The following is a 13,577-nucleotide window of genomic DNA, read 5'->3' on the forward strand; positions in this document are numbered from 1 at the left end:
GATGTCCTAAATGTTAACAACTTACCTTCTATATTCTGTCCAATATCACATATATATGTATTTTTTTTTTTGTGCACCAACTGATTAAATAAAACTTAAAGGTTCAATACAAAAGCATTTAAAGTTTGCTTGGCTAGTAAGTCAACAGAGGAAACAGAGTCTCTGTTAACCCAGCGAAAAGAAACAGAGGTGAACGCCTCTTTCAACGTTTTGATGTCCGATAAGATTCCATGCAAATCTGCGTAGGATGAGTCCTCTAGTATTGCTGTCACCAACATCTTCGAGTCTGATTCAAAAGAGATTTGATTGTAATCTAATACCAGTGCCTGCTCCATTGCTGCGCGCAAGGCAAGCCCCTCCGCCACGAGGGGTGATTTCACATAGGTGAAAATTTCTGAATCCGACCTATTGAGACCAGAATTCAGTTGTGAGAAGTTCCAAGCTGCTCCCGCAGCCATTCTTTCCTGATTCCAGGCAGCGTCAGTTTTGCAGGTGATTCCAATTCTTATTGTTTCTCCCGCCCGTTTCTTGGAAGGTTCAGGGTCCGTCTTCTTTTCCTGCGCTACTGCCCATTCCTTAGCATCCACAATCGCCTTCGTAACCACTTCCTGAGGTGTAAAGATTTTCTCTTGGAAGATTCTGTAGTTTCTTGTGGTCCATAACCTCCATATTACCCAGGCTGTGATTGAACCAGCATTTACTCCCGTAGGTGGTAGGCTCACCGCACCAACAACTGCGATCCAATTATCAACAAAACGATCCGACTCCAAGGGCAATATATCATTCTTGACTGGGACCATTCTCCACACTTCCTGAGCAAGAGGGCATGAGAAAAAGACGTGATCTATAGATTCCACGGCTCCGCAAACGCCACACTCAGCTGTTGGGATAATGTTCCGAGCTGCTAGTCTCTCATTGACTGGGAGGCCTCCATGGATCGCTTTCCATATTAGTAGTTTGATCTTCGTTGGTGTATGCAACTCCCACACTTTCTTAATCCATGGGACCTGTCTTAATGCTGCAGCCCCTGCCTCATCCGGCTTATCTTCTAAAGCCGCTAGGTATCCAGACTTCGTATTATACTTCCCAGAATCATGTTTTAACCAGATTCTCTTGTCGGGGCCTTTCTCCTTGCTTGGTTTGATACTTAGTATCTTATGGGCGATCTCTGGGAACAAAGTTTCCACTTTACCTATGTCCCACTCGCACGAATTTGCTTGAAATAGGGACTTGACAAAGGCTTCATTAGTCTGTTCAGTTGCTGGTCCCATCGGTGTCTCTGCTTTGGTCGTTGATAGCCATGCATCCGACCATATTTGGACTGTCTCTCCATTGCCTATTGCCCATCCAAGGTGCTTATTGACCAAGTCTCGCCCAATCAGTATACTTCTCCACCCGTGTGAACAGTTCTGTGACGCTTGGACCTCTAGCAGCGGACTGTACTTACAGTATTTTCCCTGCAGTATACGTGCTAGTAAACAGTCCGGGTTCTCCAAAATCCGCCAACTTAATTTGCCCAGTAACGCGTCATTGAAACTTTGAATGTCTCTAAACCCAAGGCCTCCATCTCTTTTCGAGTTTGTCATCTTACTCCATGAGATCCATGCCATCTTCTGTTGGTCTTGGTTTGGATCCCACCAAAATCTAGTTAAGGCGGACTGAATTCGTTTGCACAAAGAAGTCGGTAACTTGAAGCAAGACATCGAGTGGTTCGGCATTGCCGAGAGAACCGACTTAAGCATAACCATTTTGCCCGCTGAAGATAGGAATCGCGTTGACCACCCCTTAGCTTTTTGCCGGATTCTGTCCACTGTTGAGGTGAAAAGATCTTTTTTCCGTCTCCCAAAATGCTCGGGTAGTCCAAGATACTTCCCCACTCCCCCCTCCTTTTGTATATCCAGCTCCTTTTTTACTCTGTCTTTCAGGCTCTGTGGCGCTTTCCGGGAGAATGTAATTGCTGATTTCTGCTTGTTTATCATCTGTCCTGATGCTTGCTCGTATAGCTTCAGTATCTCATTCAGCTTGTTGATGCTCTGTTGGTTTGTCCGGCAGAAAAACATCGTGTCATCTGCAAAAAGGAGATGATTGACTCGAGGGCAATCTGTTGCAACTCGGATTCCTTGTAACGATCCCTCGCTTTGAGCTTGCAAGCATAACCCGGAAAGGACTTCACTGCAAAGGATGAACAAGTAAGGAGACAGCGGGTCTCCTTGCCGCAAACCTCGTGTTGGAATGACTCTCCCTTTGGCCGTGTCATTGATCAGAAAAGAGAAAGAGACTGTAGTCACACACTGCATAATCAAGCCGACCCACTTCTGATCGAAACCCAATCTTTTAAGAACTAGCTCAATGAAGCTCCACTCGAGTCTATCGTATGCCTTGCTCATATCCGTCTTAACAGCCATGGAGCAATGCTTACTAGCTGTAGACGTTTTGAGGAAATGGAGAACTTCATGTGTTATGAGCACATTGTCGGAGATGGCTCGATCCGGTACAAAAGCTGACTGATTTTCTGAGATTAAGGTCGAGAGGATCGGTTGTAGTCTTCGGGTGAGAAGCTTAGAGATTATCTATATATGTATATATATATATATAATATAAGAAAACATATCAAAATTTCATAATAATTCAATTCTGTTAATGATTAGTAACAATAATATTGTGAAGGTAATTGTATAGCACTGTTACTCAAAATTAAATTTTTGACTCTATTGTCATAATTTATTAAAATTATTTTTAATATAAAATTTGATGTTCAAAATAAATGATTATTCAACAATACATTTAGCCAGTATATTTGTTAATAAATTTCCCTACATAATGCTAAATTTTTAATATTTATTAAAGATATATGAATTTTATTGACATATTACCACTAATAAAAAAATTATATGAACTAATTAAATAAAATATTCTCCTTGGAGACGATATGCTCTATGGGTCGCTTCGCTGGTTTGCTTCTGGCCCGTACATGTGGCAGGAGAATAATTAATTGTTTGTGAGCACAATTTAGGAAGCCTTCTTTTGATAGCATCTTTACGTTTTCTGATTATATTTGATTAAATGTGGCCACAGGGGAATGTTGACAAAAAAAATGTGACCACAGGGCACTAGCTGTGGCGGACGGAAGTGGAGACCTGGCATGTGCTCCGTCCGATTTTATTTTTCCTTCACTAGTTAGTACTTGTTTATGTAATGTAATCTATACTTACAACTAGCCATAATGAAGAATTTTGATGTCCTGCGTCTAACTATTTTGCTAGATCCGCCCCTGGGCACTACTAAAACGTAAATCGTATTTGAACAAAATTGATAATATTTATAGGTTATTGAAAATCTGTAAAACGTAAATCATATTTGAGGTGGTTCTGTAAGCTTGTGAAATTGTAATTAATGATTCCTTACAAATTTTAGATGAAGATTTTGATCATTTCAACATACCGAATCAAAATTATAAGTTTGTAAGAGAAATTTTTTATGTGCCTATATAGTTTCCCTATTTTTATGTAACATATAATCTCTAAAGGAAATGCAATTTTTTTTTGTCAAAGACAAATTATAAAGTATCAAAAAGCTAATTGAGCGATTCAAAGTACACCACGGAGTTACTAGACCATATTGATAGAAATATTTAGGAGAAAAGTAATTGCAGAATTATTCCCAAATCCCAAACATACCTAAAATATTATCTAAGGAATGGAGCTCTTATGTAGCAATGCAATTTTTTGCAACACAAGCATAATTCTTAATGTGTGTTTTGTTAGTACGCTTTAGATAAAGTTTCCAATTTTTATCATAAACATGTTACACATGATGTACAAAATCATTTTTTTTTTTTTTTTTTTTTTTTACGACACAAAATCATTTTCTTTGAATAAATTAAATATTATTATTATTATTTTTTTTTTGGTCAAAAAATTAAATATTATATTCAAAAGAATATCTAAGGGCTAAGACAAAGATCCAGCCTGGCTAAATAAATAATTCATTTTGGCAAACCGTGTTACACGACTAGATGATAAACCTCAATGCTCTCGAAAAAACTAGGGACAATACGTTGAATATACCCAATTAAAATCCAAATTAGCTAAATATTCATAATTATAGATAATTCAGAAAAAAATAATTTTTTGATACTGTGCGGATGAAAATGTCCTTATGTTTTATCGAAAACAAATAACTTTAGATCTATCAGCTAAATATTAACATAGCAGGTAACAATCTATATACCAACTAACATATCAGCTAATAATTTCAGTATCATCTAATAATCTATGTATCAAACAAATGTATCGACTAACAAATCATATATCAGTTAATGAAACTATTAACAATTAATTAGTTATTTATCAAATAGTCTCAAATCTATTTGTAACAACTAACATTTGATTAAGAATCCATTAAAATCTAAATAATAGCAAGTAAGTAATAAAATACCTACTAACATATATATTATATAAAAGTTGATTGTGAGTTGAAATTGAAAACATTAGAATTGGAGTGAGATAATAGGATTAGCATTATGAGTGTCAAAAGAATCATAATAAAAAAATAAAGATTTGTACGATAAATAGATTAGAACATATAAAAAAAGAGAAGAGAGAGATAGATATAAGAGTATTATAGTCATAAAAAATATTAAAAAGAAACAAGGATATATGGCAAATTATATGGGCTTTTGGGTGTATCCACACCAATTTCTCAAAAAACTAACAATCTGTATATTTTTCTTCAAGGTTTTTTGCAGAAATAACCTAAAATTTGAAATCAAATGCAAATATTACATACTTTCTAATTTGAAATTTTCATTTGTCATATCTACTCAAGAAATTCAAATTATTCACGAAAATAAATTTAATTTGTTTTTTCTGAAAATTATTGTTTTACTCAATTATTCTTTATCAAGTATTTATAATATTGTCATTGTCATCAATACACCTACTACTATGAATAACCAATTTAAAGTTTCAATAATAAATAAAAACCATACGAGGTCAAATTTATAGCCTTTTAGAATCGAACATATATAAACACAAAGGAAGATGACAACCATGAAATAAACACATACAAAAACAAGATAAAGCAGTGACAAAAACATGAGACAAAAATGAGAGGTTGATATAAGCTTGGTTTTTTCGAGTTCAAAGAGATTGGATAGTGGTTGAAGAATTTTAGAGTAAAAAACATTAAATTTTTGTTACAGCCAATTGAGAGGAAAAAAAATATATGTAAATTTTCTTTATATAATGAGACAAATATTCCAATTAGGTTAGCTATTTTCGGTTCAGAAATCTTCTAACATAAAATGTAATATAATTCCTAAATTTACTAGCCGTTCAAGTCCTCTAATGCATTATATGTTAGAAGACTTCTTAAGAAATCTTAGAAACCCTAAAACCAAATAACTAATTAAATAGCAACAAACGATTCATTATACATAAAGTTAACTTATAAAGTGTTTAATATATACAACACTAAACAAAAATTATGTCAAATATATTTCTTTAATTTTTTTTTAAAGATTCTAAAATCTAACCTTGAAAATACAAACAACTAGGCATTTTCCTGCACCATGTGCAGAAATAAAGTTTTAAAATTATTTTATAAATAAATATATGTTAATTTTTTGGTTTTTCTATTTGCGTAGAATATTTTAATTCTATGTAAAAATTAAGATAAAATAAATATTTTTATTTACATTTATATTTAATAATATATATATATATATATCTTGGAAATATTTTTATTTATTTATTTTGGTTAATATATATTAGATAAAATTCTATAAAATTAAGAAAAAGTTTTGTTATGCATAAATAACAAAACATAAAATTAAATAATATTTCTAAAATTTGTAAATATTAAAAAGAAATAATCATAATATGATTAGAAAAATATTTTTTTTTGAAAATGCATAAATGTTTAAGATTTGTTTTAGTAATGAAAAATATTAAATCATTTAAATAAAAATAAATAATATTTTCGAAAATTATTATATATTACTATATTTTTAACTTTATTAGCCCTGTTCGGAAACAGATCGCTGACACAGCGATCAAGAGTACAAAATAAGCTTTAATTTTAAGTAATTTGAGGCTTAAATAGTTAAATATCTGGAGAGACGCAGGACACCCGCGTCTGATTACGGAAGCTATTCCGGTGATCGCTGTATTTTTCAGCGGTAGCAACATCATCGAAAATACACGAGGATTTAATCGCAGCGTCATCTTTTCAAATTTCCGCTTTTTTATTTGCCGTCCTGAGCGTTAAATTTTTAGTAACTTATCGCTGCGTCTGCAACACCTTCCCGAACAGGGCTATTGTTTATTGTTATAATAATGATGATTTATAAGTTATTATCTTATTCTAAAAATTTACCAAAATTATAAAACAACATCAAATATAAATGTCCATGTCATAATTAGTCCAAGCCTATCATCTATATTAGTATGTCATGTCATCATTTTGCTTTCAAAATTAATGTGGTGATGACATTTGTCAAAATCACTTGGCAAATAATATATAGGGGATACTACAACATATGTTATCAAACCTTAAACGAAATACATTCATAACTTACAATCTATATTCACTCATCTACGTTGAAAACAATTGAATATTAATAAATATAAATTTACATCATTTAAAATTGTTTATAGTTACAAGATTTAAATTTATTTTCCATAAGAATACTTTTATAAATTTTAGAATTATTTTTTAAATTAAATACATAGAAGACTTCAATAACCCAAGAAGACTTTACAAGGTAATAATCATAAAAGTGATTAAAGATTTTTTGTTTGGTTATAAAGAGATAGTTCTAATTTCAATAATCTTTTGGATTACTTTTTCATTTGGTTGAATTTGTGGTATATTTTGCATTTAGAATCAAATTTCTGATCATATTTTTGTCAAATCCTTTTCTTTTAAACATAAAAAAAGAAAGAATAGAAGTATACAAACTAACAATCTGTATACTTTTGAAGTATACAAATCCTTTTCTTTTTCGAGCATTTCCATCTTAAAGAGATTTATCTAGTCGTGTAACACATTTTTCCAAAAACTAACAATCTGTATACGTTTGACTTTATCCAAGTTCCAAATTTCGGTTAGTTGATATTTACAAAAAAACTTTGGGAAAATTGTTGCGCATTTCCTCTTGATATGAAACTACAAAACATAGTGGTCATTTTCGTTCGGATGGTATAGGAGTTACACTTTCGAAAGGATTAAAATGCCGTATCTTGATATTGATTACGTATTCCGAGTCATCTTTACCGTTGAAAATTTCACAACATTGTCTACGTGGTGCCTGTAAACCACCATCAAATTAAAAAGAATAGTATTACTAGTGGGTGCATAATGGTCAGAGCTCGTATGGGTTACTGCCAAGATCTTGTTGAGGGATCAGAGAGTTAGCATCGGTTCTTGAGTTGTTGTCACGGGTAATTCCGGTTTAGCTTGGTTAAATTAAACACAAGTTAATTGGGAGTCAAATCTAATTGCGTCTGTTTTCCCAAAGATGATCATGAAAAACCGATATTGTTGTAATCGAAAGACAGTTCAGTTCTAAAGCTTTTATTTTAGTTTTTCATTTTAAATAAAAGAGGTCGAGTTCTAAAAGCTTGACGTAATAGTCAAGTAAAATGACAAATGCATTCGGTCGCCAAAGCCTACGGTTTACTTCTTACAAACTGTTGTTCGTCTCTAAAGATGGCAAAACCAGAGGTTGGAAACCATGTCGAAGAGCAGCTTCCCAAACTCCGTGAGGACTAACCATTGGAACGTCAAGACCACACTCGTGTTCCTCCCATCCTTCAAGGGCATGCACTATTCCACCAACTCTCCAAGCACTCATCATTCTCCTCCCCAGCCAATTCTATATTTATACAAATATGTGTTATATATCATAATTAGTTATAATATAGTTTTACTGAAGTTAAAAGAATGTATATACCTCACAAGAATCTATGTTTTGGGCAGAGTCCGGGATGATCATAGCCGGAGTGGTATGGTAAAAGCAGTCTTTACGAAGTTGGGTAGGAGGAAACTGAGAGAAAGGAAGAAAGCGAGTTCCTTTTGCTGCCATCTTCTGCTCTTCTTTGCTTATCCCATCTCCCACCAACCATATCTATACATCATATATATGTTACATAGTTTTTTAATGAAATATTACTTGTTAGATTTAAAAAAATAAAATGGTTGTTATTATGTTTTAATGCCATTTGAATTTTACAAAAACCATTGGGGAGTAATTGGTTGTTAGGACCAGATTCTCTTTACAATGCCCGCTAAGGAATCTGGCTAGCATGCAATGCTCTTCCTCACGTAGCACCATCACCTATATATAGAAATAATATTAAGGTGACAAAAATCTAAAATATGAACTAACTATTATTGTCAAAAGGTAGAATACATTATGAATATTTTTTTTTTGTAATCCGAAAGCAAAATGCTAAATTAGTTTGACTTAAAGTAGGCCATGTGACATTGCATACACGTAAAAAAATAAGCTATCGAGGGACTTGATTAGATAGATAATACCGTAATGGCATAACTTTTATTAAAATACTTATTTTGACTATATAAATACATGTTTTGCATGTTCAAGTTGCAATATTGTAATACGTTCGATCATATTCTTACACGCAAAGTAACATTTACATGAATATTTATAACTATTGAAAGCTAGTGAAAAACATATACACAAAAAACTCTACAAACTAATAATGTTGGGACTATGATAATTTATTAATTTATAGAATTATTAATTTAAAGAAAATTTCCATTTTAAGATTTATATTTTTTGAAATATTTTTTATTAAAAAGAAGGATAGAATATTTTATTTCATAATAGTATATATTAGTTAAAACTTTATAGATTTAAATTTCATCTTTTTATGAGATTATTTGATACATTTTCCGTATGTTAAATACATATGGAAGTATACAAATGAGTTTTATAAGTAACACCAAAATATTAAAATGAAAAATAGAAATTAGAGATATAATTCATTTTGAAGATTAAAAAACAATAGATATTTTTTATTTATGTATATATGAAATTAATATATATCATAATTATTAATTTATGATTTTAACGGGACCATATATTTAGTTAGGAATTTTCTAAATATTATTATCTTATTATTTTATCGAATTATGTTATATTTTACATCGGCCTAATTTGGAACTGGAAAAATTTATTAGTTTACCGTAATTATTAATTTATGGACCATTAGTTTATAGAGTTTGTAGTGTAATTTAAATGTGTAAATAGGTACCTTGATGCCATTTAGGCAAAGAGAAGTGACAATAGCACGAGCAACTTTTGTGATTTGGCCTCGAAATAGAACTTCTCTTGTGCCAACAGGAATACTATGAACCACCACCTGAGCTGCAAGGCTGCTTCCGTCTACTATCCTTATCTTTAGCTTTGGATGCTTCCTTGCGTACATTTCTCCGTACCCATTTAACTCTTCTTCCTAACCATATTATAGTATTATTTACGGTTTATGTATAGAGAGTTAGAGACTATCCATCGTTATAAATGCTAAAGCTAAAAATAACCAATTAATGTATTAATTACATGCCTGGTTCAATAGCCCCAAACTCATTACTCTCACACCCTTCTTCTCCGCTTCAAGGATAGCCGTCTCTATCGTTTTATTGATAGATTTTTTCTGCTTCAGCGACTTGTACTGTTGATTAACAAACAAAATTAATTACAAAACGTAAATGATTTAATATAATGTAGAGACTAGCTAGAGAAGGGAGCGTAGATTCAAACATGAGAAGAGAACTTGGGAACGAGATGGGAGTGAAGAGTGAGATCACGGAAGCGATTTCTCTCGAAGGCAAAGCTTCTAAATGAGAGGAAAGTTAGTATGAATGAGAGCATCAGAGTGCACGGTCTCATGAGTAATAGGTAACACCGAGAAGATAAGGGGTGCGAGGAGAGGGAAGCAGAGCCAAGTCGGAGATGGTAAATAGAGTCGAGTGATGTTAGATGTGTGAGATAAATTGCGTCCGGCTTCTCTTCTTCTTGCTCCAACGATGTTTCATACAATGAGTCACTGCACTTGTCGTTGGTCCCATAAATGTAGTCGTACATTGGCATGAATAGAGAATAGTTCGTCCGGAATTGTGTGTGGTGGAGCGAGTGAAATCTGCAATCATCATATATGCTTAATTTCAAAATTATTTCAATCTGTATTCCTAATAGTGGATGACATATGTTTTGTGTTTAGTGACCAAAATTTCCAAATTTTTAATCATAATTTATTTGTAAATTGTAAAAGTGAAATAATACTGTAACACACAAATGTAAATGTGTCTGAGGTAATGGTGAAATACTATTCTAGTGGATTTTGAAGGACTTACGAAGGAGTGTAACAGAGGAACTTAAGAGGTGGGAAAAGAGAAAAGAAAAATCTTGGAATGAGCTCGAAGTTGCAGTGGCCCAAATTGTTCATGAAATCTATATAAGTTATGTAGAGTGCAATGGAGACGATAGAGACCGTGCCGCATAGAAAAGTCGTCACAAGAGGTATCACCAAGATTAGGGAATAGGCAATGTGCTCCGCAAACGGATGTACCACCGCTGCAATCAAAATCATACATTATGATATCATATACACATGTCAGTGTATCAAATTTTTTTTTAAGATGAGAGATGTTATTTTCTTAAGAAGCATCATTTTTTCCAAACTACCACATTAAACAGTTTTTTTTATTTAAAAAAGATGAAATTCATGCATTTTGTTGAAAATCAACAAAAATTATAAACGATTTTGCTATCACTTTATTTTGTAATAAGCATCCAGCTTTTGGCTATAGTGCATACTGCATATACCTTTCAGATGTGTTGTTTTGAATTATCGGTTGAAAATAATTTTTAAAAAACATTTTAGCCTCCAATACAATTAAATATAAAATATTATAACATGTATAATCCAAAAGTTGACTAGTTTCCTTATGAGTATAATAGAAATTTAAACATGTGTTTAAAAAAAACTGTAAAACTCTTACATTTAAACGGGTAATGCTTTCGACAGTCTTTTAAACATTTTGTGAGGATTGAGGAAGTATGTATAAGTTATGTGTACGTACACGTGATCGGCTCGGTGACGATGGAGGAGTGGTGATGTGAATGGTAGCGAGAGTACAGGAAGTGGTGGTGAAGGGCTCGGTGAAACCAGTAGTAGATGAACTCAACCGGACCCGCATGGAGGAGAGCGACTAGAACCAGACCATCGAGTCGCCAAAAGGGAAGGGAATCAGTTCTTATCATGTACACTTTCGCTAAGTAAGCAATGAGAGTGTTGAAGATGATCTGATCGTCCCAGGTTCGTTCTCGGTCGACTTGGTCAAACTCTATGGACTTGTCCACGATCCGTTTCGTTCCTTTCGCAGTTCGGTAACGCGAAAAGCTTATCCATACCTGGCTATGAACAATCCTCCACACCATTAGCGCCACTACCAGAAGTTTCTCGTGATCTCGCATTGTCGCGTATGAGTAGATGCTGTCGATAACCAGCGGTGCCAATACCAAGTACTGCGATATTTATCCATATGTTATACAAAATAAACCTTAAAACGACCTATAAATCCATATATATATATATATATATATATATTCATATAAAGATGTTATAAATATTTTTTTTAGCAAAAAAAGATGTTATACAGAAATTTGGAGCAATGAAATATACCTTAAAGCTTCCAAGAGGTGTCCATGGCCAGTCTGTGAGAAGACCTGGTCTCGATGCCATTCTTTCTCCGTATAATGATCAATGATGATGACGGTAGGAAAATTGAGTTGAGTATAAAGAACAAGAGATATTATTTATAGAGATTTTTGAACAAAAAAAATTATAGAGATTAAGTGGCTGGATTATTTTATTTTATTTTATTTTTATGTGTATAAATATATTAATAACTCCACTTGTTACTGGTTATAAGGTAGTTAACAAAGTGGTTAAAAATGTGTTAAATGAGAATTGATGTAAATTATTGTCTTTTCTTTTTGTCACCAACAGCTTCCCATCAACCACTTCATATTCTTCACATCGATCGTTTTGATTCCTTCAGTCATGATCTTCACCACTGCTTTGCGTTCCGTGGATCGACAGCTCTACTCCTCTCGACCACTAATGCTTGGTTAAACATTTTATTTCAATATGGTTGGTTGATGAAGATCCAATAAACTCATCAACACATAGAAATTTTAATACACTTTTGTGATATCCTTTGTGAAGGCATCTACTAATTAACAGTTTTTACATAAGAGGGAATAACGATTCTTTGTTTTTGTTTTTTTGCTGAAAAATAACGATTCTTTGTTGAACTTTAATGTAATGTTAATCCATTTCTACATGCTTGTTTTTTTTTTTATGGAAAACTGAGTTCGAGAGTTCGAGGTAATATGTATAGCTACTAGATTATCACAATGTAACATAATTGGCTTATAAGAGACAATTCCGAGTTATTTGAGTAAACTCTTCATCCATACCAACTCACCAGTAGTATTGGTCATTGTTCTATATTCAGTCTCAACGCTAGATCTTGAGACTACTTTCTAAGTCATCAGATTTCCTCCAAAAGGATATAATAACGATTGTAGACTTTCTATCAACAATATCACCACCTGTCAGTATCACAATAACCTACAATCTCTGTTTTGCATTTCAACCAATGCATATACCTTTCTCTGGGGCTCTTTTCAGATACTTCAGAATTCTTTCAACTATCTTCCAGTAATGTATAGTAAGCATTTGCACATGTTGGTTAACTTGATTGCAGGGGTACTAATGATAAAGTAGTAGTAGTAGTACGTAGAACAGTAAATGGCTATGTAGTGAATTATGGACTAACCTCGCCTAGAGGTCATAATTCATAGACGTTATCACATTCACATGCGAGGCACATGCGACAGTTCCTTTTTCTGAAAGTCTTACTTTTTTTCTAAACCTAAATACGCTTAACAGGTAAGGGAGCTTGTTGATTGGTGAGAGGTTACGAGGCTTCATTAAATGTCCTTGGATCTGCACTCTTCCCCAATACTAAGCTATTGATTTGACTACACAAAATTGACATTGTATTTTATTTGAGAATTTCCTCGCCGTTGTTTGTTTCGTTGTCTTTCGTTAAAATAAGAATTTCAAACAGCATGAACTGCCGATGTTATATGTACGGATGGCAATTGGGTTGTTTATGTCTAAACGAGCTTGTCTAAATGGATAATCGATTTTTGAATATTATTGGTTAAAACTCAAATTGTACTAAATCTAAATTCTACCAAACTCATTTTGGATTATGTCAATTAGACTGTCTGCGGAGTCTAAATAAAAACCATTCTTTACATATATTATTATTATATATATATATATATATATATATATATTATGTGAGAAAATTTAATTTTACAGTTTTGACGGGAAAACTTGATGTTGCGGTTATGGTGAAAAACATGATTTTATGATATTGGAGGGAAAACATAATTTCGGCTTTGTCCAGAAAATGTGATTTTGTGGTTTTGGCGGAAAACGTGATTTTATGGTTTTAACTCAAAAACG

The 13,577-nt window shown here is 33.0% G+C and overlaps 1 protein-coding gene across 3 annotated transcripts; it reads right to left on the bottom strand.

The window, feature by feature from the left end:
* Positions 1-6,869: 6,869 nt before the first annotated feature.
* Positions 6,870-13,162, bottom strand: LOC103865625 (protein CER1-like 2). Of its 3 annotated transcripts, none has more exons than XM_009143440.3 (9): positions 11,715-13,046; positions 11,113-11,557; positions 10,384-10,603; positions 9,791-10,169; positions 9,594-9,701; positions 9,285-9,485; positions 8,237-8,341; positions 7,958-8,131; positions 6,870-7,879 (listed from the first exon to the last, which is right to left on the bottom strand). In XM_009143440.3, the coding sequence occupies exons 1-9, from the start codon at positions 11,772-11,774 to the stop codon at positions 7,688-7,690; spliced, it is 1,884 nt and encodes a 627-aa protein (XP_009141688.2). In that variant the 5' UTR covers positions 11,775-13,046; the 3' UTR covers positions 6,870-7,687. The 3 variants fall into 3 exon arrangements, with proteins under 3 accessions (XP_009141688.2, XP_009141689.2, XP_009141690.2); XM_009143441.3 differs by having other exon boundaries at positions 8,243-8,341; positions 11,715-13,039; XM_009143442.3 differs by lacking the exon at positions 8,237-8,341 and having other exon boundaries at positions 11,715-13,162.
* Positions 13,163-13,577: the final 415 nt, after the last annotated feature.

The sequence above is a fragment of the Brassica rapa genome, chromosome A04 (assembly GCF_000309985.2).
Source record: "Brassica rapa cultivar Chiifu-401-42 chromosome A04, CAAS_Brap_v3.01, whole genome shotgun sequence".
Lineage (NCBI taxonomy): Eukaryota > Viridiplantae > Streptophyta > Magnoliopsida > Brassicales > Brassicaceae > Brassica > Brassica rapa.